The sequence below is a fragment of the Camelina sativa genome, chromosome 16 (assembly GCF_000633955.1).
Source record: "Camelina sativa cultivar DH55 chromosome 16, Cs, whole genome shotgun sequence".
In the NCBI taxonomy this organism is placed as follows: Eukaryota; Viridiplantae; Streptophyta; class Magnoliopsida; order Brassicales; family Brassicaceae; genus Camelina; species Camelina sativa.
Window position 1 is genome coordinate 3,235,346 of NC_025700.1, and position 21,638 is coordinate 3,256,983.

The 21,638-nt window shown below is 34.1% G+C and overlaps 2 protein-coding genes across 6 annotated transcripts; one reads left to right on the plus strand and one right to left on the minus strand.

The window, feature by feature from the left end:
* Window positions 9,339-12,969, plus strand: LOC104749553 (probable serine incorporator). 5 transcript variants are annotated; one of them, XM_010471202.1, is made up of 14 exons: window positions 9,339-9,535; window positions 10,221-10,479; window positions 10,559-10,635; window positions 10,737-10,896; window positions 10,986-11,010; window positions 11,079-11,168; window positions 11,253-11,415; window positions 11,501-11,577; window positions 11,658-11,724; window positions 11,804-11,875; window positions 11,951-12,090; window positions 12,184-12,257; window positions 12,358-12,510; window positions 12,672-12,969. In XM_010471202.1, the coding sequence occupies exons 2-13, from the start codon at window positions 10,230-10,232 to the stop codon at window positions 12,438-12,440; spliced, it is 1,278 nt and encodes a 425-aa protein (XP_010469504.1). In that variant the 5' UTR covers window positions 9,339-9,535; window positions 10,221-10,229; the 3' UTR covers window positions 12,441-12,510; window positions 12,672-12,969. The 5 variants fall into 5 exon arrangements, with proteins under 5 accessions (XP_010469504.1, XP_010469506.1, XP_010469508.1 ...); XM_010471204.1 differs by having other exon boundaries at window positions 12,731-12,969; XM_010471206.1 differs by having other exon boundaries at window positions 11,507-11,577.
* On the minus strand, window positions 20,076-20,672 carry LOC104753286 (putative F-box protein At2g33190). Its single transcript, XM_010475558.1, has one exon. It carries the CDS (start codon window positions 20,670-20,672, stop codon window positions 20,076-20,078), a length of 597 nt encoding a protein of 198 aa, XP_010473860.1.

The window sequence follows — 21,638 nt, forward strand, 5'->3', positions numbered from 1 at the left end:
CACATCGGATACGTAGAACCATATTAGAACCACAGCGAGTACGGTGGCTTGGCATAAGGGGGTTTGGTTCACTCACTGTACACCAAAGTTTTCCTTCTGTGTGTGGCTCGCCGTCCAAGACCGTCTATCCACTGGTGCTCGTATGATTATGTGGAATGGTGGGGCTGCGGGAATGTGTTCTTTCTGCAACTCGAGTTTAGAGACGCGTGACCATCTCTTCTTCTCATGTCCGTTTGTCTCGGATGTGTGGTCCAGTTTGGCGAAGAATCTACTCCAGACTGCTTTCTCAACGGATTGGTCTATTCTAATGGCTCACATTTCTCAATCTCAGTTGCCTCGATCAGAAGGGTTTCTTATTCGATATGTTCTCCAGGCTACGGTGTATTCAGTCTGGAGAGAACGCAATGGGAGGAGGCATGGGGAGTCGCCAACTACTGCTGCGAATTTAATTGGCTGGGTGGACAGACAGGTTCGAGATCAGCTCCTTGCAATTGGGAGAATGGGGGATCACCAGTTTCAAACAGCATTTCAGCTCTGGTTACAGTCACATATTTAGTTTCTTTAGNTCACCGTCGTCGGAGACGGCATCGGGGGGATCAGCTCAATGAGGTTGAACAGATCTNTTTTTACGTTCAAAGTTCAGGGTTTTTTAAGTCTAAGTTTCTCTTAATTATATTCTGAAACAGATGCACTAGTTGTAACAAAGTATTTTTCTTTTGAATATAATTTAACATTAAATTCAAAAAAAAAGAGAAGAGGCTGTTCAAATATTATCCAGAGACTGACGAGATACGTTTCCCCCACGGAGGCATTTGTGTTATTTCTCCCTTCGTTGAGAATTTTCTCCCACTTCCACGACGTTCGGATTCTGCTCCCAAAACCAGGACATATGGATTGCAATATCTAGATCACGCGCCGCTGAGCTTCAAGATATCCGATTTTCTAAGACGACTCGAAACCCCAAATGTTTTGCTTACCACCGCTGTTGTGGCTCTTGCGGCTCTTGTTTTATTTTCTTAGACATGAGATTTCATTAGTATTTATATCACTTGCCTAAGCGAGGTCTTAGATAGGATCATAGGAGTAGTATTTTTTTCTTTGTCCATAAAACATTTAAATTGATGCAACTGGATTACAATGCTTCTAAATTTAAGTGAATATGTTTTGGCTTGGGAGTAATCATATATATATATAAGTAAGGTTTTTGGTCTCTCCTTATTGGCTGTTTTTTATTTAATGCTTTCTAATTTTTTCAATTTTTTATTTGCTTTCTATTTATTTTATTGCTTTAAACAATATTTAAGACTCATTTAACACAATACATTTAACTCACACATTAAAATAAAATTATAACTGAAAATAAAATAAATTATGCATTACTTATATTCCACCACTCAATTTTATTCAAACACAATAAATTATAATTGTAGCTCTCTGTAACTTCCATCAATTCTTATCATATAAAGAAGCATTATCTCATTTTAGCATTCTTTTACTTTCTCATTTTCACTTCTCTCATTCTCTCATTCTCTTCCACAATACCTTAATCATTTTTTGTTTTCGATTTCTTATTTTTGTTGTATGGGTTACAAAAAACCAAATGAAATATCATCATTTAAATTTTAATTTTAGAGACTACATGATATATATTTTACATTGTTCTTATCTATATTTTACATTGTTATTTTTGTTTTATTTTTAAAGATTCATCTCCATTATCTAATTTGTTTATCCTCTTATAAGTAATCATTTTCTCCTCCTCCCCCACCAATATCAAACGTTGTTATATCTCATATGTGTTGTAAGAGTTTGATTCTATATTTTAATTTAGAAAGTATTATATATATTTAATATTGTTTTCAATTTTTAAAATTAAATTAATCTTTGGGATATTTTTATTGCATTTCATATGATTATATAAGGTTTCGTTCTCTTATTACTGGTCCATTTAGCATTTAATTTCTAAAAAATTATATTTATTTTTAATTTAATAAAAATGTAATAATGTACATTAATATGTACTTTAAATCAATATTTTACTACTAAATTATAACTGAAATTACATAAATTATGAATTGACTTTTTCCATTCATTTTCACTCAAACACACTATAAATTATATTTGAAAATCCTCTAATTAAATTATTTTAGAAATGTAACTTCCATCCTTGAAATCCTATAAATAACCATTCTCACATCATCATCATCCACCATATCACAAATTCTAAATATTTTCTTTGTTTTGTTTATGAACTTGCATGAATTCAAAACTCATGGTAAGAGTGTAATTATACATTTTGCTGGATTTATCTTATATTTTGTTCAATTTTTTTTTTTAATGTATTTCTCTCCTTATTATTTTCAATTTTCAGTTACATATGTATAATAAAAATTTGGTGGCTGTAAAAAACAATTATCGATGCAGATTCAACAACACTAATTTCAATCAAAGCCCAATGAGGGAATCAAACTAAAGAAATCATCTTCATACATGTATATATATTTTATTTTTATAAGTATGCAATGTTTTAACAAAATTAACTATTATAATAGAATTATTAAATCAAAATTTTTAACTCTCTTACCTCCAATTTTTTCTTGAGAATTTGTATACTCATCATTATATTTAGTTCTTGTAATCCAAAATATAATTATATAGTGATCATTATAATGTTTCTTTAATTCAAAATTTTGTAATTTAATGATTTTCTATATAAAAAACAATTTGATATTCCATTTCCAAAATTTTACTAGAGAGGAAATCATTAGAATTTAACCTAGCAATATAGCTTAAATTTAGGTGAATATAAAAGAGATTAAAAATAAAATTAATATTTGGAATTTTTAATTGCATTTCATATGATTTTATAGGAAATATATTTACTTGATACTTCAAAAATAATTTTGCAATTTAATTATTAAATATTTAAGGTAAATATTGAATATAATAGTAAATTTTTATTTTTATCATTAACAATATTTTTTTTACATAACTGGTATATTTTGATAATTTGAATAAATAAAATGTATTATTGATATTTAGAAAATTTGTTTGTTATATATGTAATTTTAAGGAGAATTTCAAAAATACATCTTTTAAATACTACTTTCAGAAATTCCATTTTTAAAAACTTTATTTTCTTCTCAGAAAGTTCTCATAGTTTAGTTTTTACATAAACTAAAATAAATTAACATAACTAATACAACAACCCGTGCATATGTGTGAGATATTACCTAGTGTAATCGAAAACAAGGTTAAGGTAAAGTGTGATAGAGCCTTTGTGAATCTTTTAGTTACCCCAATTGCATAAACATTATGTTTGGTGAATCTTTTTTTTTTGGGGCAAACATAACCTTGATTAAATTAAAAAGAGAGTCTTACACTCCAAGTAAGGAGGATTTTGACAGAGCCAGAACCACAAGGACTGCCTTACATAAAAGCAATAGAGATAGAAGCAAAGGAGTTAAATAACAAAGTTATATCATGGAGGATCCCTTTAAGCTCTGTATTATCTTTCTTGGCGTTGATGAGTGACACTGTTAGTTGATTAAGTCTTTGTTTTTCAATAATGGCTCCACATTTGTAGGAGTAGTTGCTTAGTTGTTGCTAAGTACACGTTCTAGTTTGTTTCGTTGTTGTAGAAAATCCTCCGTATGATAAGGAGGTGTGGTTGTTTTGCTTTGGCTATTTAAGAGCCTTATTCAATAAGATCAAGGGTAAGCTTTGGTCCAGAAACCGTTTGTTCAACAATTAACATCTGGTATCAGAGCAAAATTCCTTATTTGAGAGTTGTGAGTTTACAGAAAACTGAGTGAGAGAAACATGTCGAATGATGCAGACATGAAGGTGGTGACAACGATACCAAAGTTCGATGGAGATTTCGAACATTGGAGTATGTTGATGGATAATCTCATACGATCCAAGGAGTGGTTGGATCTAATAGAGGAAAGCTATGTCGAGCCAGCTAGAGGGGTGGTTCTCAACGGAGCACAGAGACAGGAGCTCGCTGAGAAAAAGCTCAAAGATCTGAAAGTGAAGAACTACCTGTTCCAAGCGATTGACAAGTCCATCCTCAAGACAATCATCCAGAAAAATACCGCTAAGCAGATGTGGGATTCCCTAAAATCAAAATATCAGGGAAATGAGCGTGTGAAGAGAGCTCAGCTTCAACGTCTGCGAAGAGAGTTTGAGGTTCTGGAGATGAAAGAGGCAGAGACCATCACAGAGTATTTCGGAAGAGTTTTGTTGGTGGCAACAGACATAAGGAACGTGAGAGAGGACATGCCAGACAACAAAATCGTTGAGAAGATCTTGCGAACACTCTCTGAAAAATTCACCTACATCGTGTGTTCTATCGAGGAGTCCAAAGACATAGAATATCTTTTTGTGGATGCTTTGCAAAGCTCATTGTTGTGTCATGAGCAAAAAATAGTGAAACATGCAAAAGGATCCAGCAGCAGCGACAATGTCTTGAAGGTGACCTCAGAGTTCAAAGATTGGAGTGGAACTCGAGGAAGAGGAAGAGGATAAACATCACGAGATAGAGGCAGAGGTCGAGGCAGAAAGGTTTTGACAATTCCTTGATCGAGTGCTTCAAGTGTCATAAGTTGGGACATTTTCAATTTGAATGTCATGGAGCAGAGAAGCAAGTGAATTACGTTGAATTCAAACTCCAAATCTTGGTGCACAGACAAAGCCATAAAACAACATACAAATGCTCTATGTTGTACTTCGTTTCTCTTTCTTTTTCTCTATCTTGTTCAGCTCAAAGTTTTAGATTTTATTTCTACAAGAAGATAGGTTAGTTAAAGTCACACTTTCCTCAGGATCTTTGTGTTGAGAATTGATTTCTTGATTAAATCTGCAACAAAGAGAAAGAAGAAATCAGTGAGTCGAAGAACAAAGAAAAAGAAGCAAAGCTCCGTGAAGAAGAAGAAGAAGAACTACTACTCATGGCACACGCTGAACTCAACGGCTCTAAGATGGAAGACTTGTGGTTCCTAGACAGCGGTTGCAGCAACCACATGACCAGCAACAATAAGTGGTTGTCAGAGATGGACATGAACTTTCGTCACTCTGTGAAGCTGGGAAATGGTGCTCGAATGAGGGTGCAAGGGATAGGCAGTATAAAGATCAGGGTGAATGGTATGATTCAAATCATACAGGATGTGTACTATGTTCCAGAGCTTAGAAACAATCTCTTGAGCATAGGTCATCTGCAAGAAAGGAGCCTTACAATCCTCATAAAAGATAATGTATGCAAGATCTATCACTCATCAAGAGGACTCATCGTCGAAACTGCAATGAGCACAAACTAAATGTTCATAATCCCGGCACAAGTGGTAGGAGCAGACTCTTGTCTCCAGGTTGAAGCAACGGGAGATGCTCATCTTTGGCACTGCAGATTCGGACACCTAAGCTACATTAGCTTACACATGTTGAGTCACAAGAAGATGGTTAGAGGACTTCCACACATTGAAGCAACAAAGAAGGTGTGTGAAAACTGTTTGGTGGGAAAGCAAAAGAAATGGTCATTTCCAAAGAAAAGTTCTTGGAGAGCTACAAGGAACCTGCAGCTAATTCATGCTGACATTTGTGGACCGATCACTCCTGCATCAATCGGCCACGAAAGGTATATCCTTACTTTCATCGATGATTATAGTAGGAAGATGTGGAGTTATATCATCGCAGAAAAATCAGAAGCCTTTAGCATGTTCAAGAAATTCAAAGCTAGTGTAGAGAAGGAATCTGGTGTGTCGATATATTGTCTCAAAACAGATAGAGGAGTAGAGTTCTGTTCCAATGAGTTCGATGAGTTCTGTAGGACTCATGGGATCAAACGACAACTCATTGCTGCTTACACTCCCCAACAGAATGGTGTGGCTGAAAGGAGAAATCAGACCATCATGAACCTGGTTCGAAGCACACTCACGGAGAAGAAGATGCCAAAAGAGTTCTGGGCTGAAGGAGTCAAATGGATAACATATATTCTGAATCTCAGTCTTACGACATCTTTGGAGAATCAAACACCTGGAGAAGCTTGGAATGGGATTAAGCCAGACGTGAAACACTTCAAAGCGTTTGGTTGCATCGGCCATGTTCATATACCGGAAGCAAAGAGAACCAAGCTGGATGACAAAAGCTGTAAGTGCATCTTCTTGGGTTTTAGTGAAGAATCAAAAGCTTACCGTATGTACAATCCCATTTCAAAGAAAATTCTAGTGAGCAAAGATGTTGTCTTCGAAAAAACAAAGAATTGGGATTGGGGAAGGAATGATGTGGATGCCGCAAATGCAGAGTTTAAAGTACTTACTTGGGAGAATGGCGAAGATCAAGAGGAGTTCTTAAATGAGGAGGTTCCAGCACCTGCAGACGAAGAAGATGCAGTAGATGTAGAAGAAGAAGATGCAGTATATGAGGAACCGACTGCAGTTGCTAGGAACAGACGAGATGTAAGACGCCCTGCTTACCTGCAGGACTATGAGTGTGGTCTAATCTCTGCCGGAGAAGAGTCTATGGCACTTCAAGCCATCACTGCAGTTAGAGATCCCACAACGTTTGATGAAGCAGTGGAGTTTCTGATATGGAGAGAAGCCATGAGAGCTGAGATAGACGCAATCGAGAAAAACCAGACATGGGAGCTTGTCGATCACCCTGAAGACACAAACTGTATAGAAGTCCGGTGTTGACTACAATGAAGTTTATGCACCAGTCGCAAGGTGGGATACCATTCGGATGATCATCGCAATAGTAGCATATCAGAACTGGAACATCTATCAACTTGATATTAAAAACGCATTATTACATGGAGAGTTGCAAGAGACGGTGTTCATTGATCAACCTCAAGGTTTCTTGAAGAGAGGAAGTGAAGGAAAAGTCTATAAACTGAGAAAAGCCCTCTATGGACTGAAACAAGCTCCAAGGGCTTGGTTCAGTAAGATAGAGAGTTATTTCATCAGGGAAGGATTTGAGAAGAGTGAATCAGAGCACACCTTGTTCGTCAAGACAGAAAAGCAAGGCCAAATCCTCATTGTAAGTCTGTATGTTGATGTTCTGATATTTATAGGAAATTGTGAGTTGCTGATCAATAACTTCAAGGAATCAATGAAGAGAAACTTCGACATGACTGATCTTGGCAAAATGAGATACTTTCTAGGTGTTGAGATACAACAGAAAGAAAAAGGGATCTACATTTGCCAGAGAAAGTTTGCCAAGGAAGCCTTAGAGAGATTCGAGATGAGTGCTTGCAATGGAGTAAACAATCCTATTGTTCCAGGAGTTAAACTGTCTAAGAAAGGAGAAGGAGCAGCTTTCGATACCACTCTTTACAAGCAGATGATTGGGAGCTTGATGTACCTCACTGTCACACGACCAGATCTGACATTTGTGGTGGGTCTAGCTAGTCGCTATATGGAGAATCCGACAGAGGCTCACTTTAAAGTGTTGAATCGAGTTCTAAGGTATGTGAAAAATACTGCAGAGTTTGGTATCTTGTACAAGCGAGGAGGAAACAATGGGTTTCATGCTAACACGGATAGTGATTATGCTGGAAACCTGGATGATCGAAAGAGTACCTCAGGTTATGTTTTTATGCTAGCTGGAGGTGCAGTCTCGTGGAGTTCAAAGAAGCAGTCTATCGTGGCATTATCTACTACGGAGGCTGAATACATAGCAGCTGTGTCATGTGCAACACAAGCTGTCTGGATGGCTAGAGTGCTTGAAAACTTGGAGAAAGTCTTGAAGAATGCATCACGATCAAGTGTGACAACAATTCAACCATTCAACTTTCAAAGAATCCAATTCATCATGGTCGCAACAAACACATCGAGGTTCGTTTTCACTACTTAAGGGAGCTAACTGGAGAAGGCAAAGTGAAGCTGATACATTGTGGCACACAACACCAATTGGCAGACATCATGAGTAAACCATTGAAGTTAGAGACGTTCATGAAGCTAAGGGAGATGCTCGGGTTGGTTGAAGTACCAAGATAAACTGTTCCTGCTTGCAGCAAAACAGTTTAGGGAAGGAATTTGTTAGTTGATTAAGTCTTTGTCTTTCAATAATGGCTCCACATTTGTAGGAGTAGTTGCTTAATTGTTGCTAAGTACACGTTCTAGTTTGTTTCGTTGTTGTAGAAAATCCTCCGTATGATAAGGAGGTGTGGTTGTTTTGCTTTGGCTATTTAAGAGCCTTATTCAATAAGATTAAGGGTACGCTTTGGTCTAGAAACCGTTTGTTCAACAATTAACAGACACAACAGGATTTGAGATTCCGAGAGCACCGTGAGAGAGGCAATATCCGATTACTTGTAAGAAATCTACAAGAGTTTTTCATCCGAAAGCAGTAGATTAAAAGAAAACTGATGGATCAAGTGAGTAGTAAGATTGATTAATGCTTTAATTATGTTTCCCGAAAAAAGAAAGCAAATCAGGGTCCAAAAATCGCGTGGTGAATAAAAGTCAAGATTATTAACCAAACTCTTTTTGTCTTCACGTCTTTTGTCCATGCCATTAAACCATAATCAAGGAAACGTAATTGTTAATTTAATAAATTTTCGGATTCAACAGAGTGATTTGGCCTATTAATTGGTCAAACTCTCCATGTCCCATGATTTGATTGTAATGTCTTGGTTGATTTACACATTATACACTACATACTACCAAAACTTCTAGATAAACCACACAAGTACAGTAACCATGGATTAGATGACAAAATAAAACGAAACTTTAAGAATGTTCTTAAACATGTAAGTTCGAGTCACTAGTCAAATTGTTTTGGGATAAATAAAGTAGTAAAATAGAAAAGCTAGCGAATGAAGAAGAGTTTGGAGAGGTTGATGATGAATTAGCTTAACGAGAAAATTAAATCTTGTGTAGGCAAGAAAATTTAATGTCTCGTGTTGTTGATTAACACACTTCCAAAACTTCTAGTTAAACCACAAGTAATCATGGATTTTACTTTAAGAAAGTTCCACGTTATTTGTTCGTTTTATTAATTAATCCACCCAAAAAAAAAAAAACACGACGTGGCTGTCCATTGTAACCATTTCCTCGTGCTCGGGGAATTGTTTCTTCTTTATTTAATTGTTTAAATTGACAAACATTCAAAGTTCTCAAAGTAGCAAGTTTTCATGTGATGTTGACTAATATCATTAAACATAAAACCCAACACTCAAGCGGAAATACATTTCTTTTAAAAATGTTCGATCCAAATTTTCTTTACTACATTTTTGGAGATAAATATAATAAAATAAGGACAAAAAAAAGCAAATGAAGATAGGAGAGGTCATTAAATCGTACGGCTAGAAACAGAAGTGCACAAGTCAGAACAATGGAATCGTTTACATGGAATCACACACCAAAGCATATTTTAAAATCTTTTTGAGTTTCGAACCGCTGCTTCTTCTTTATACTCTCTGCGTGATTATCGTGTGTCAGAGAACACTCAAGCTTCTTCTTCCTTGGTCCTTCTCATTCTCTAGCTTCTGTGTCTAGTTTTACATAAGCAAAATTCTAACCAGAGCCAAAAAAAAAAGGTCAGATTTTTAACCGGAAATTTAAATTCTTTTTCTTTAATTACTGATATAATAATGGTTATGGGCAGTCTGATTCTCTGTTTTGGATTTCCTATTTTTGATATGTAAAATTTTGATGTTCTTGTTCTTTGCCTTTAGATTCTAGAGATTTTATCAATCGCTAGGCGGAATTGTGTTGCTGGTTAGAAGAGACATCATTGGCTTATATTTCTGAAATAAAAATGTCTCTTTTTTTTTTTTTGAGGATGATAATAATGTTCTTGACTACACTTTACAAAATCGCAAAACATGATCAACATTGCCTAAATAGGAGAANAAAAAAAAAAAAAAAAAAAAAAAAAAAAAAAAAACTTTCATGAAAGTTCAATGCTTTCAAATTGTCTTTATCTATTAGTCCTGTGATATGGAGTGTTTTTTAAGGTAAATTTACCTCTGTTTTGAACATGAAAACTTTCTTAATTCAATGTTTTAAATACTTTTTATTTAGAGGTTCTTCTTTGTCATCTAATTCAGATAAAACTGTTGGATTAGAGATAAGAATTGATTATTAGACAAGAGAGCTTTAGTTCATACTTCTTAGAATTCTGTAAAGTGCAAAGTAGCATTTATAAGAAACACTATTATTCTCTACATTTTTACAGTATTTTTCTTTTTTTTTTTCTTTTCGATTTTCAATCTCTTGTAGGTTTTGAGAATGGATGGATCAGCGGAAGCTGCTGCTACACGGACGAGATCACTACAGATCAGTCCTGGTGATTTAGAGGCTGCTCATCTTGATGACCTCATAAGGGAAATAGAACAGAGGAGTCTTTATTACTACCAAGAGAAAAACAAGTCGTTGAGAGCTCGTTATGTCTACGGAACCATCTTCTTGATTATAAACCTATGCGCTTGGTTTATCCGTGACTACGCACAAAAGGCTCTAGCCTTGCTTCCACGTAAAAGTCATAAAACGTTTTGAGATATGTATAATAAAACGTTTGAATTTAAATATACTCTCTAAGTTGAAATCATCAAATGCAGATGTCAGTAGTTGCGGACCTGAAGGAAGTGATTGTTTCCATACGCTTGGAGTACTCCGCGTGAGTCTAGGATGTTTCGTATCCTGAAAATATGAAATCTTTTGCTGATAAGAGTCATAATGTTAAATAATTGGTAATGTTATATAGGTACCCTTGTATTGTATCCTTTAACACATAAGATATTTTACCTTGTTATGTTCCTGTCAACATGGAACACAAGGAAACTCCACGAATTTCAAAATAGTTGGCACTCGAATTACTGGAGCTTCAAGTTTCTCTTGCTTGTTTTAGCTATGGTAGCTTCTTTCTTCATACCTCAGCTTTACATCCAAATCTACGGTACGTTTCTATCTCACTGTAGTGGCTCTGTAATCTTTTCCATTTGATCTGATCGGTTTTGGATCACGACGATGATGTTTTCTTTACAGGTGAAATCGCGCGTGTTGGTGCAGGGTAATATCAACTTTTAAGCTGCTCTCTAGAGAAACACATGATTCTCATACCATTTTCTATGGTTGCAGGATATTTCTTGGTCTTCAACTTGTAAGTGTTATCGAATTCATCACTTGGTGGAATAACTATTGGATGCCACATGACCAAAGTAAGCATAGGTAAGCAAGTCTCAATCATTTACAAAGTGTTGTATCTATGTTGATATATCACTTGTTAGTTAATACTGTATATGTTTTCTGCAGCTGTTCTTTTGGATTGGTCATGTCAACAGTATTCTACATTGGTTCTGTTTCCGGGATCGCAGTGATGTACTACTTTTATGCTGCTTGTGTCCTCAATATGTTCTTCATCTCATGCACTGTTGTTATTCTAACCGTTATGATGGTTATGTCCTTGCATTCAAAGGTACTACATTTCCAAACTTTTGCTTGATGATATTGATAACAAAATGATTGATCTCTGCTTTGAATTCTGATGCTTTGCATTTGAGGTGAAGAATAAAGGACTTTTGTCTTCCGGGATTATGGCTTCCTACATTGTCTTCCTATGTTGGTCTGCGATCAGAAGGTAAAGAAAGAACCAATATCAGACTTTTGTTTGGTTACTTCTTCTTCAAAGCATTACTAAAAGTACAAGTTCTGTATCAGCGAACCTTTACATACAAAATGCAATGCGCAGACTCAAAACGGTCATACTGATTGGGTTACAATACTGGTAAGAGCTCAAAGCCTCTTCTTAAGTTCTTTCTTACTTAGAAATTTTATCTAACTTTTGTTCTTTTTCCTTTGTTCAGAGTTTCCTTATAGCTATAGGCGCCATTGTGATGGCAACATTTTCAACTGGGATCGATTCAGAATCCTTCAGGGTAAGTTTACATTCTCAATCTCAGCTTTAAAAAATCAATATTTTTCGGCAAGAGACATTTTAATCTTGATTACAGTTCGAGTTCCGTAAAGATGAAGCTAAAGAAGAAGAAGATATACCATATAGCTATGGATTCTTCCACCTTGTGTTCTCCTTAGGAGCAATGTACTTTGCCATGTTGTTTATTAGCTGGAACCTTTCACATTCATCTCGAGAGTAAGGAAACAATTCCCATCTGCATATTCCCATCTGAAACAACAAAACTCAGAATCATGACTGTGAAGTGTATTATTTATGTAACACACACAGATGGAGCATTGATGTTGGGTGGACAAGCACATGGGTGAAGATAGTGAACGAGTGGTTTGCTGCAGCGATTTACCGTAAGTTAGCTCTTGATCTAACAGATGTTCCTTATACCAATTAGGTAAAGTGAAGGCCATATTTGTTTACTGAGTTTGGGTTTTTATGGGTTTGATACAGTGTGGAAGTTGATTTCTCCTATTGTGAGACAGCCTAGAGTTTATGAACAACCTCAGCCAACAGCAGCAGAAGTGGACAGATAGATTAGATGAAGTGAAAATGATATGATCACATTATTGCTAGAAGTTTTGAAGTTAATACAGAATCATTGAGGTCATTAATTCTTTATAAACTTGTTCTTATCAAGTTCATTCATTAAACATAATCCAATGTACATCCTATGATGAAGTCAGAGCAAAAGGAAAGATTCTACTAGATTAGATTCTTTGATCCTTGAAACTGTGCTTAATCGCAATGTGGATTTATGTAAACAGAACATGAAAGAGTAAGGGGGAAACGAATGAATCCGAGGTTAATCATATTTTCTTATCAGATCAAACCAGCGAACGTTGGACAAGCAAAAAGCGAACCGAGACCAGCTTATTTTGGTCGTAGCAAGATCATAAACACCGGTACTACCTTTAAAGGTTGGCTTAGACACAGGCGGCCAAACATCAGCAGCAACGAAATAGATATAATTGTTGCTGTTGATGAACCCATCACCAAAAACCAACAACATCTCATCTCATCATCATCATCATCTAAAGAACTAGAAAGTTATCTACGCAGATGTCTGGGTTATAAAATCAAATATTTTGTATGTAAAATAATTTTTTCATTAAATTATATATAAAATATACATGAAATTATTTATATATGCATTCAAAAGAATTTAAATATATACATTTATAAGTTTATAATTATGAAGTGTGCATGTTAAAAGAACAATTTTCACAAATTGCATAAAAATAAGTTTTCGTTTTAAATTTAGCACATCATTTTAAAAATTTTTAAAATACTAAAATTGCATCATACTTTTAATCGTATACTCTAAATAATAAATCATATCTCTTCAAAATTATACCTTAAATATAAAATAGAAATTCAAACCAAAAAAAATATAGATAACCATTGGAAATGGTGTAAGCTTTTTTTTGGCATAATGACAGATATTAGCAAGGGTTACAGGAAAATAGACATGAGGTATGATTGATAACTCAAACAATACCAGTGCGATATAAAAGTAGTCTTGTTTTTGTACAAGTTAATCTACATGTTAATTTATACCACTTTTAACGATTGACATATATCTATAATAAAAGTATTGAGATTACAATATGTACACACACATATATATATATATATATATATTAAATATTTTCAATAGGTCTTGGTAATGTTTTATGTGTAATGCGAAAGGATGTTGTAAAGTTTGGGAAGTGATTTCAAAAAAGCATAAAGAAGTACGTGATTTTTTTATCATGTATATATGCATTACACGGTAAAATTAGGCAAAGTAAAATATTTTTTGTAATGGGGATAAAAAACTTTTAAAAACGAAAAAGAAAGCAAATTTACGAAACATAAACTTAGAAATATATTGTAGTTGAAGATCAGAGGACCTAAGAGAGGAATCTAAGGGACTTACAACCATAATATTATGAGAGAATGTTCAAAGCCAAAGAGATTGTGCTTTAGCATTGGGCTCATCTTCATCACTGAAGACTTCCAACTATAGTTTGAAAAGAAAAATACATTACAAAACAATGCAAAAACTTTAAATCATGACTATCATAAAACATAATCCTTTGAAAGAGGCTAATAAATATTGACAAGCCTCTCATACAAAAAAATAATCATTGACATTTTTTTTTAAATGATTTCTTCAAATAGTCATCGATATATTAATCTGTTAATCATCATACTGCAAGACATCATTATTTGTTTAAATACTTCATAAGACAAAAATAAAATAAAGTACCATGGAAAAATGATGGGAAAAGAAAAACATATAGTGCATGATCGTTTTTTTCGTTATTAGTCATGTGAGCATTAGATCTTATATAATACACTACACATTTTATAAAGTTTGTAAGAAATTCCATTGACACATTATTCTGAGTAAATACATTCATGACAATAAATACAGTTATAAAGTATAATAATTGTAATTAATTATGTCATATGCATTATTGCAACATGAATACTTTGAACAAAAGAAAACGTCCACATATAATGTCTTAAAGGTTATTGATTGAGCGAAGTAAATATAACCTAAAGAAACTGAACAAATAAAATGTCTCAAATTAAAATATGTGTGTAGACAATTTAGTTTTAGATTAGCAATAATGTGTCTTTTATTTCATTAAAATTGAAAACAAAATGACACATGTTAATAAAATAGAGTGGTGCCAAATGACAATTTCTCAGAACTCTACTTTATTATAGTTTAATATATAGTATATATTGACATGTGAAACCGATAAAAATAGTTAATTAATAAAGTTACGATTGTGATTTAAAAATTAGTGAAGAATTTATAAATCGTAAAAACAAAATGGAATAAATATATTCTTGTAAAGTAGATTACTTTTTCTTTAATAAAAGTAAACTATTAAGATCTTTATGAAATAATACTAAATAAAAAACCAAAAATAATTAAAGATTTGGTAAACAAAGAGTAAAGAAATTTAAAGGAAAATTAGTGAATAATTTACAAATTGTTTAAATTAAAAGAGATATATTCTTGTAAGATGGATTACATTTTTTACCAAAGTAAATTATATAGAGTATTGCTATGAAATAATACTAAATAATACAAACCCAAAAGAATTAAAGATTTGGTAGAAGATAAAAGAAATGAACACTTTTCTAAGTAAACTATGATTTAACCCGCGGTATACCGCGGGACTATAATTCATAAAATCTAAATTTTATGTTGTATTGGTTTGTTATTTTGTTATTGTTTTATTAATTTTTAGATTTTTTTAGTTATCAATATTTATTTGATTTACCGAGACGATTTTAATTTTTTATATATAACTTTATGTTTTTTTAAAATAAAATGATTAAGTTTTTATTTTATTTTTAATATAGATGTTAAAATATTATTTAGGTTTTGACCTGTGGTCCACCGCATAATTGTGTTTTTTTATGTAGAACAATATAGAGATATGTCGGAAGTAATTTTTTAAAATTGTTAATAAATATATAACATGAGTAGAATATGCAAGTTAATAAATTTAGAACTCATATGACAATAATTTTAAACCTAGCATGTACTATTGAATCAATTGAAAATGTAAAATAGTCTGCTTTAATAAAACAAAACTAACGTTCCAAATATAAATTATCACCAAACCCACGTTAGAAACACCAACATCACTTATGATTTTTAAAAGCTTTCATTCTTATAATCAAAGATTTTCTCCCTCATTTACTTCTTCTTCCCGACCTCCTCTTCTAATTTTCTGCATTTTTTTTTTCATTTTTGTTCTTAATTTCATCGGTCCCTTAATCCCATCTTTCATCAACATCTCAGCGCTTAATCAGGGATTAAGCTCCAATTTGGCGGAGTTTATAACATTTTTCTAATCTCAATCATATGGATGATTTTAGGAAACTAACTCATTTTGTCGATTTCACATAAATTGATTATAGTTTTTTTTGCAAATATGTAGAGATCAATTTTGTAAATAAAATAACTTTCTTTACAAAAAATGAAATTTATTTTTTGCAAAAGAAACAAAATTATCAAAAAAATACAATTTTTTAAAATTTAGTTTTTTTTGTTGTAAAAATATTGTCACGCAGTGTACCGCAGATTAAAATCTAGATTAAGCAGAACTTTATTAATGTCAAAATAATTATGGCGATTGTAAATTTTTTGTTATGGAAAATCGATTATATCCTTTAAATTTGAGAGATTGTATCATCTCTAAAGATAGTTTTGGATATTTTATGGGAATAAAATTTAATGGGTAGAGTAATTTTTGGAAAAATCAAAATTTATAGATGTTGTCTAGATTTTATACGAATAAACGTAACAAAATTGGTTTGATTTAAGATGTTTTAGGAAATGAGTTTCTGTGCAATGTTATTTTTGGAAATTGTTTAGGGGTTAATGTTGTAAAAAAAAATTTAATAAGTAAAACTTAAAGGACATAACACAAAATATACTTCAAAAATGTTAATATAGATAAATTTACATTTAGAGGATCAAACTTAAAATTAATATAAAGTACATGTATCGCAAAAATAGAATACCAAATGTCGCATCCATAGGCAAAGTTAGAAAAAACCTTATCGTATATAAATATTATATAAGATACACTCTTTCCCATTCGGTTCCTTCAACATACTTTAAGCATATCCAGGAAAAAACCACCGCGGAATCTCCGAGTAAGCATCACCTATTTGTTCATACCATGTGACCGTACTTGTCGTAAGATGGAACACACCGCAATGTTTTTGATCTAGCCAAAGATCATCTCCAACAAAAAAGATGGAACCACCATCATCGACAGATGTTCTTACAGTGACTCCATGACCAAAAATCAACATCTCATCTCCAAGAGAGTCTACTCTTTCCCATTTCCCAATATCAAAATCCATCTTAAAGATTTGAAACACATACTTGTCTTTGCACACTCTAGAGCTCTGAATGACCATAACCTCTCCCTTGTTCGTGACCAGTAATCTCCTTTTCCAAATGCTTTCCGTCAGTGCCATCCAGTGCCGGCTGAAGGTTTTTAGGGGGTCCCTAGGCAATTTTTTTTTGAATGAAACACCAATTTTTATTTTTAACCTCTGTTATATGTTAAAAAAATATGGATTTCATTTTGATAATATATAAACACTTGATAAGATTATAAAAATTTATTTTCATTCTACGTTGGAGTAAGTTGAGATAATTATAGAAGATAGTAAAAATAAATCATTAAAACATATTTTAATGAATTATTTTTGTGTTACAAATTTTGTTTTTGCCTCTTTTATCTTACATTATTTTTTTGTGCCCATTTATCTTCTATTATTTCTTTTTTTGTATCTCTTTATCTTGCATTATTTATTTATTTTTGTCTCTTAATCTTACATTATTTGCATGAACCGGGCGGTCGCACCCCTTGTCCCTTATCTAAGCGGGCACTGGTGCCATCTCGAAGCTGAACCGATGATTAAGATAAGGGTTTTCGAGGGACTCTCTCGAGGAATCTCCAGAGACGTAGTGCTCAAGAGTAAACACATAAAGCTTATTATCCTTAAACGCCATATCACTACACTTTGTGCCTTAAAGATTCCTTCGCCATGCTTCATCTCCTTTCTTGAACGTGAACAAGAAGTTTCGTTTGTAAGCCCAAGCGACGACATAATCCCTTGTTCTCTCGTTAATCCACACAACAGCTGATCCTGATACCATGTCCCCACGATCGATGTAGTACTCGCACTCCTCTAAGTCGTCATTATCTTGTTCGATCCCAAGAAACGATAACTCCAGAGGCGGGAGGTGAATCTTTTCCTTAGTAAACACGTTCAAAAGATTGAAATTTAGACGAAGATCTGCCACCAGGAGCCAGTTGTTGGAGACAGCGATACAATAGGTTTTGGTTTTGGAATACTCTGATAAGTCGAGTTCGGGATGTTCGAATTCTCGGATCTTGTCGTCATCTTCGGGATCGTATAACAAACTAGAGTTCTTTCTCAATAGAATTCGCCATGGATACAGAGTTCTCTTACATGTTGCGGACACGACGTACCAGTTTGAGCAGACTGTTCTTGTTCGATGAAAATCCTTATTGTTTAAGATTTTGAAGATCGATCGCAAGAGATCCGGACAAAGATTTGACCAATCATGATTTTCAGACATTGTCGTCCCACGTAAAAGAAAAAGAATTCATATGAATGTAAAATAATTTAGGGTTTGGTTTGGAGAGACGAGAGAACTATTAGAGGATGTATCCAATCAAACATAACAAATTCTACGTTATTAAATCATAGATTTTAAAGAATCCTAAGAAAATTAATGTTATTAAATTAGTGATTTAAAAATTTACTTTAAAATACATCTATTGTTTAAAAACTTTATATTATAGAGAAATTTCTTAGTTAAGTCTAGATATAATGGTATCAAATGAGATTTGATTTTTTTTTCTACAATATAATAAAATCATAACAAGTTCTCCAAAATCATCAAAATCAAATCATTTAAATTTTAAAACATAGGACTGAATCTATTAATATTTGTGTCTTTGGAATATTGAAAAGTCTCTGCCCTAGACTGCAACAAACTTCAAATCATGACTATGAAACTGTATCCTTACAGATTGAGAACTGATGGGTAGACAAGCACATGGGTGAGGTTAGGAGATGAATGATTTGCCGCAGGAATATATATTTATAAAACAAAAAATGAGACTATGAAAGATAGCCATTTTTTAATATTGATTTTGGGGTTTGAATACAGTTTGGAAGTTGATTTCTCCTATTGTGAGACAGCCTAGAGTTTATGAACAGCCCTGATCAGCCACAACACCATAAGTCAGCACATAGATAGATGAAGTCAACCTTGCTCAAATTTTTGAATTTACGTTCTTTAAAAGTTTTGCTTAGCAAGTACTTTCATAATACAATTCCAATAAGAACATAATCCACCTCTGGTGAAGTCAGAACAAAATAAACGTTTCTTCATTCTTGACTACTTCAACTAGATTGAAGAGATGCAAAAGTCACATAGATACTATGATTCTTGAAAACTGTGCTTAACTAATTAAAGTTGTGGATGTACATATATGTAAGCAAGACATCAAAGAGTAATGAAATAAATAAATAGAAATAAAATTGGAAACTAAAAAGAAACCGCGGTTGATACATTCTTATAAGATCCCTGGAACAATCCAGCGAAAGGGAATGCTGGAAATGTAACAATAAGGTAGAGGTAGAGTCCATCCTAAATTGGTTGTTGCAAGATCAAAAGCACCGGGACTACTTTGAAGGTCGGCCTGAGGCGGCCAAACATCATCAGGAACGAAATAGATGTCTCCTCCACGAATCTCTTCTTTACCTGATGCTACTGCCAATGTGATCCCATCACCAAAAACCAATATCTCATTGCCCAGAGAATCTACTCGTTCCCATTCCTTGCCTTGTAGATTCATCTTAAAGATGTAGAACAAACGTTTCTCTTGGTACTCAAGGACTTCTTTTAAGCTCAGAATGATTAGAACATCTCCTGAAGTCGTGATCGCTAATCTCCTCTTCCAAATGAATTCCCACGGTTTCGGATCATAGTTAAACGGATGATTCAAATAAGGGTTTTCTTCGATGATCTCTACCGGGGTATCACCAGCGTAATCAAGAATCTTGATGTGATGATCAGAAGTATAAACACAGAGCTTTTGGTCCTTGTAAGCCATATGTNTGGCCTGAGGCGGCCAAACATCATCAGGAACGAAATAGATGTCTCCTCCACGAATCTCTTCTTTACCTGATGCTACTGCCAATGTGATCCCATCACCAAAAACCAATATCTCATTGCCCAGAGAATCTACTCGTTCCCATTCCTTGCCTTGTAGATTCATCTTAAAGATGTAGAACAAACGTTTCTCTTCGTACTCAAGGAATCCTTTTAAGCTCAGAATGATTAGAACATCTCCTGAAGTCGTGATCGCTAATCTCCTCTTCCAAATGAATTCCCACGGTTTCGGATCATAGTTAAACGGATGATTCAAATAAGGGTTTTCTTCGATGATCTCTACCGGGGTATCACCAGCGTAATCAAGAATCTTGATGTGATGATCAGAAGTATAAACACAGAGCTTTTGGTCCTTGTAAGCCATATGTAAACACTTTGTTCCTTCAAGGTGCCACCAAGAATCATCTCCTTTCTTGTATGAGAACAATTACTGATGAGCATTGTAAATCCAACTAACGACAAAATCTTTCGTTTTCTCATCGATCCACAAAACAGCCGTCTCGATATACCTGTTGATGATCGTCTCACGATCTAACCAAGAGTGTTCGAGGAATAACCCACCATCGTCTTTTCTTTGGAATCTCACTTCACCTCGGAGTGATAGAGACGGAAGATCGATTCTCTCGCAGGTAAACACGTTCAAGACGTAGAAACCGAGACTCGGATTCATCATCAGTATCCAGATACCGTAACTCGCGAGGCAACGGCTCTCGGACAATATGTTTCCGAGACATCTTGTCCTGTAAGTCTTTCCTTCTCGAGGATCTAACAGCTTACAAGAGGTTGTGTCAGACAACTTAGTGAACAGATCATTGAAAGGTTTCGAGACGGAATATATTTCCGGGAAACGTATCAGCCATGGATACCTATTCCATGATGCTGCAACGCATGATGTCGAAGCAGAGTACCACTTTGAACAAACGGTTCTTGCTCGATGAAAATCTGAACAGCTTAAGCTTTCGAAAATCAATTGCATGGTATCGGAACACATCTCCGACCAGTCGACGTCTCCTGGAGACGTCATCTCTTCTTCTCTCTGATTCTCTAACTCTTAGGTTCCTCGTCTACCAGACTACCAAGTTAGGTTAAGCCTACCTTTCTATCTATTCTAATAATTTACTTTTTCTATATATTTGTTTTTTGGTAGTTACTAATTTACTTTTTCTATTGGTCAAGCGGAATAAAATATTTGTATAATCAACTGTATATGTTTGGTGGGATCGGAATTTTAATTTTGCAACAAAAATAAAATAAATAAAAATAGTCTAGCAAAAAAAACCATCGCCCAGTCACCTCCAAAAGACTATGACGTACTGGTTTAGCCAACGTGATTGTACTTGTCGCAAGATTGAACACATCGCATTTCTTTTGACCTGGCCAAAGATCATCTTCAACAAAAAAAAAAAGATGGAACCACCATTGATATATGTTCTTTGTGTGTCTCCAGACCAAAGGTAACCAACCATATCATTTTTTCCAAGAGAATCTACTCTTTTCCACTTCCTCCTACTCTCAAGATCCATCTTAAAGATTCGAAACAAAAACTTCCCTTTCTTGTACCATCCTGAATTATGAATGGCCCATAACATCTCCAGATTTTGTAATCACTTCTCCCTCTTCGATGTCCCTCTTTCAATAACCAAACGTGAAGAGTACACTAATTTTGAAAGTTTTAAGTTTTGAAAAGCAATTATGATAGTTCTGTTCCATACACGCATTTAAGAGGATCAGTTGTAAGATTTGTATAAGAACTTTTATCAACCAAAGATTCATTAAATTTAAACCACAATTCCCTAGAAACATTGTATTAATCCGCAAAATAAAGATAACCATAAAAGCTTCAGCCGCAAAATAAAGCTTACAACCATCACAATACTTGAACAAATCCAAAGAAAAAAAAAGTAGCCAAAACAAACAACTTGGCAAGTTGGCTCTGCTTCAGCTGCTGAATCCCTCTGAATCAAGACTTAGACCAAATGAGAAACCAATC

Excerpts from the sequence above, each read along its gene's own strand:
- LOC104749553 (XM_010471203.1), top strand. The coding sequence starts at position 10,230 with ATGGATGGATCAGCGGAAGCTGCTGCTACACGGACGAGATCACTACAG. Across the intron at positions 10,897-10,985 it reads GCTTTACATCCAAATCTACG|GTGAAATCGCGCGTGTTGGT; the intron begins GTACGTTTCTAT and ends TTTTCTTTACAG. Across the intron at positions 11,011-11,078 it reads ATCGCGCGTGTTGGTGCAGG|GATATTTCTTGGTCTTCAAC; the intron begins GTAATATCAACT and ends CTATGGTTGCAG.
- LOC104753286 (XM_010475558.1), bottom strand. The coding sequence starts at position 20,672 with ATGACGTCTCCAGGAGACGTCGACTGGTCGGAGATGTGTTCCGATACC.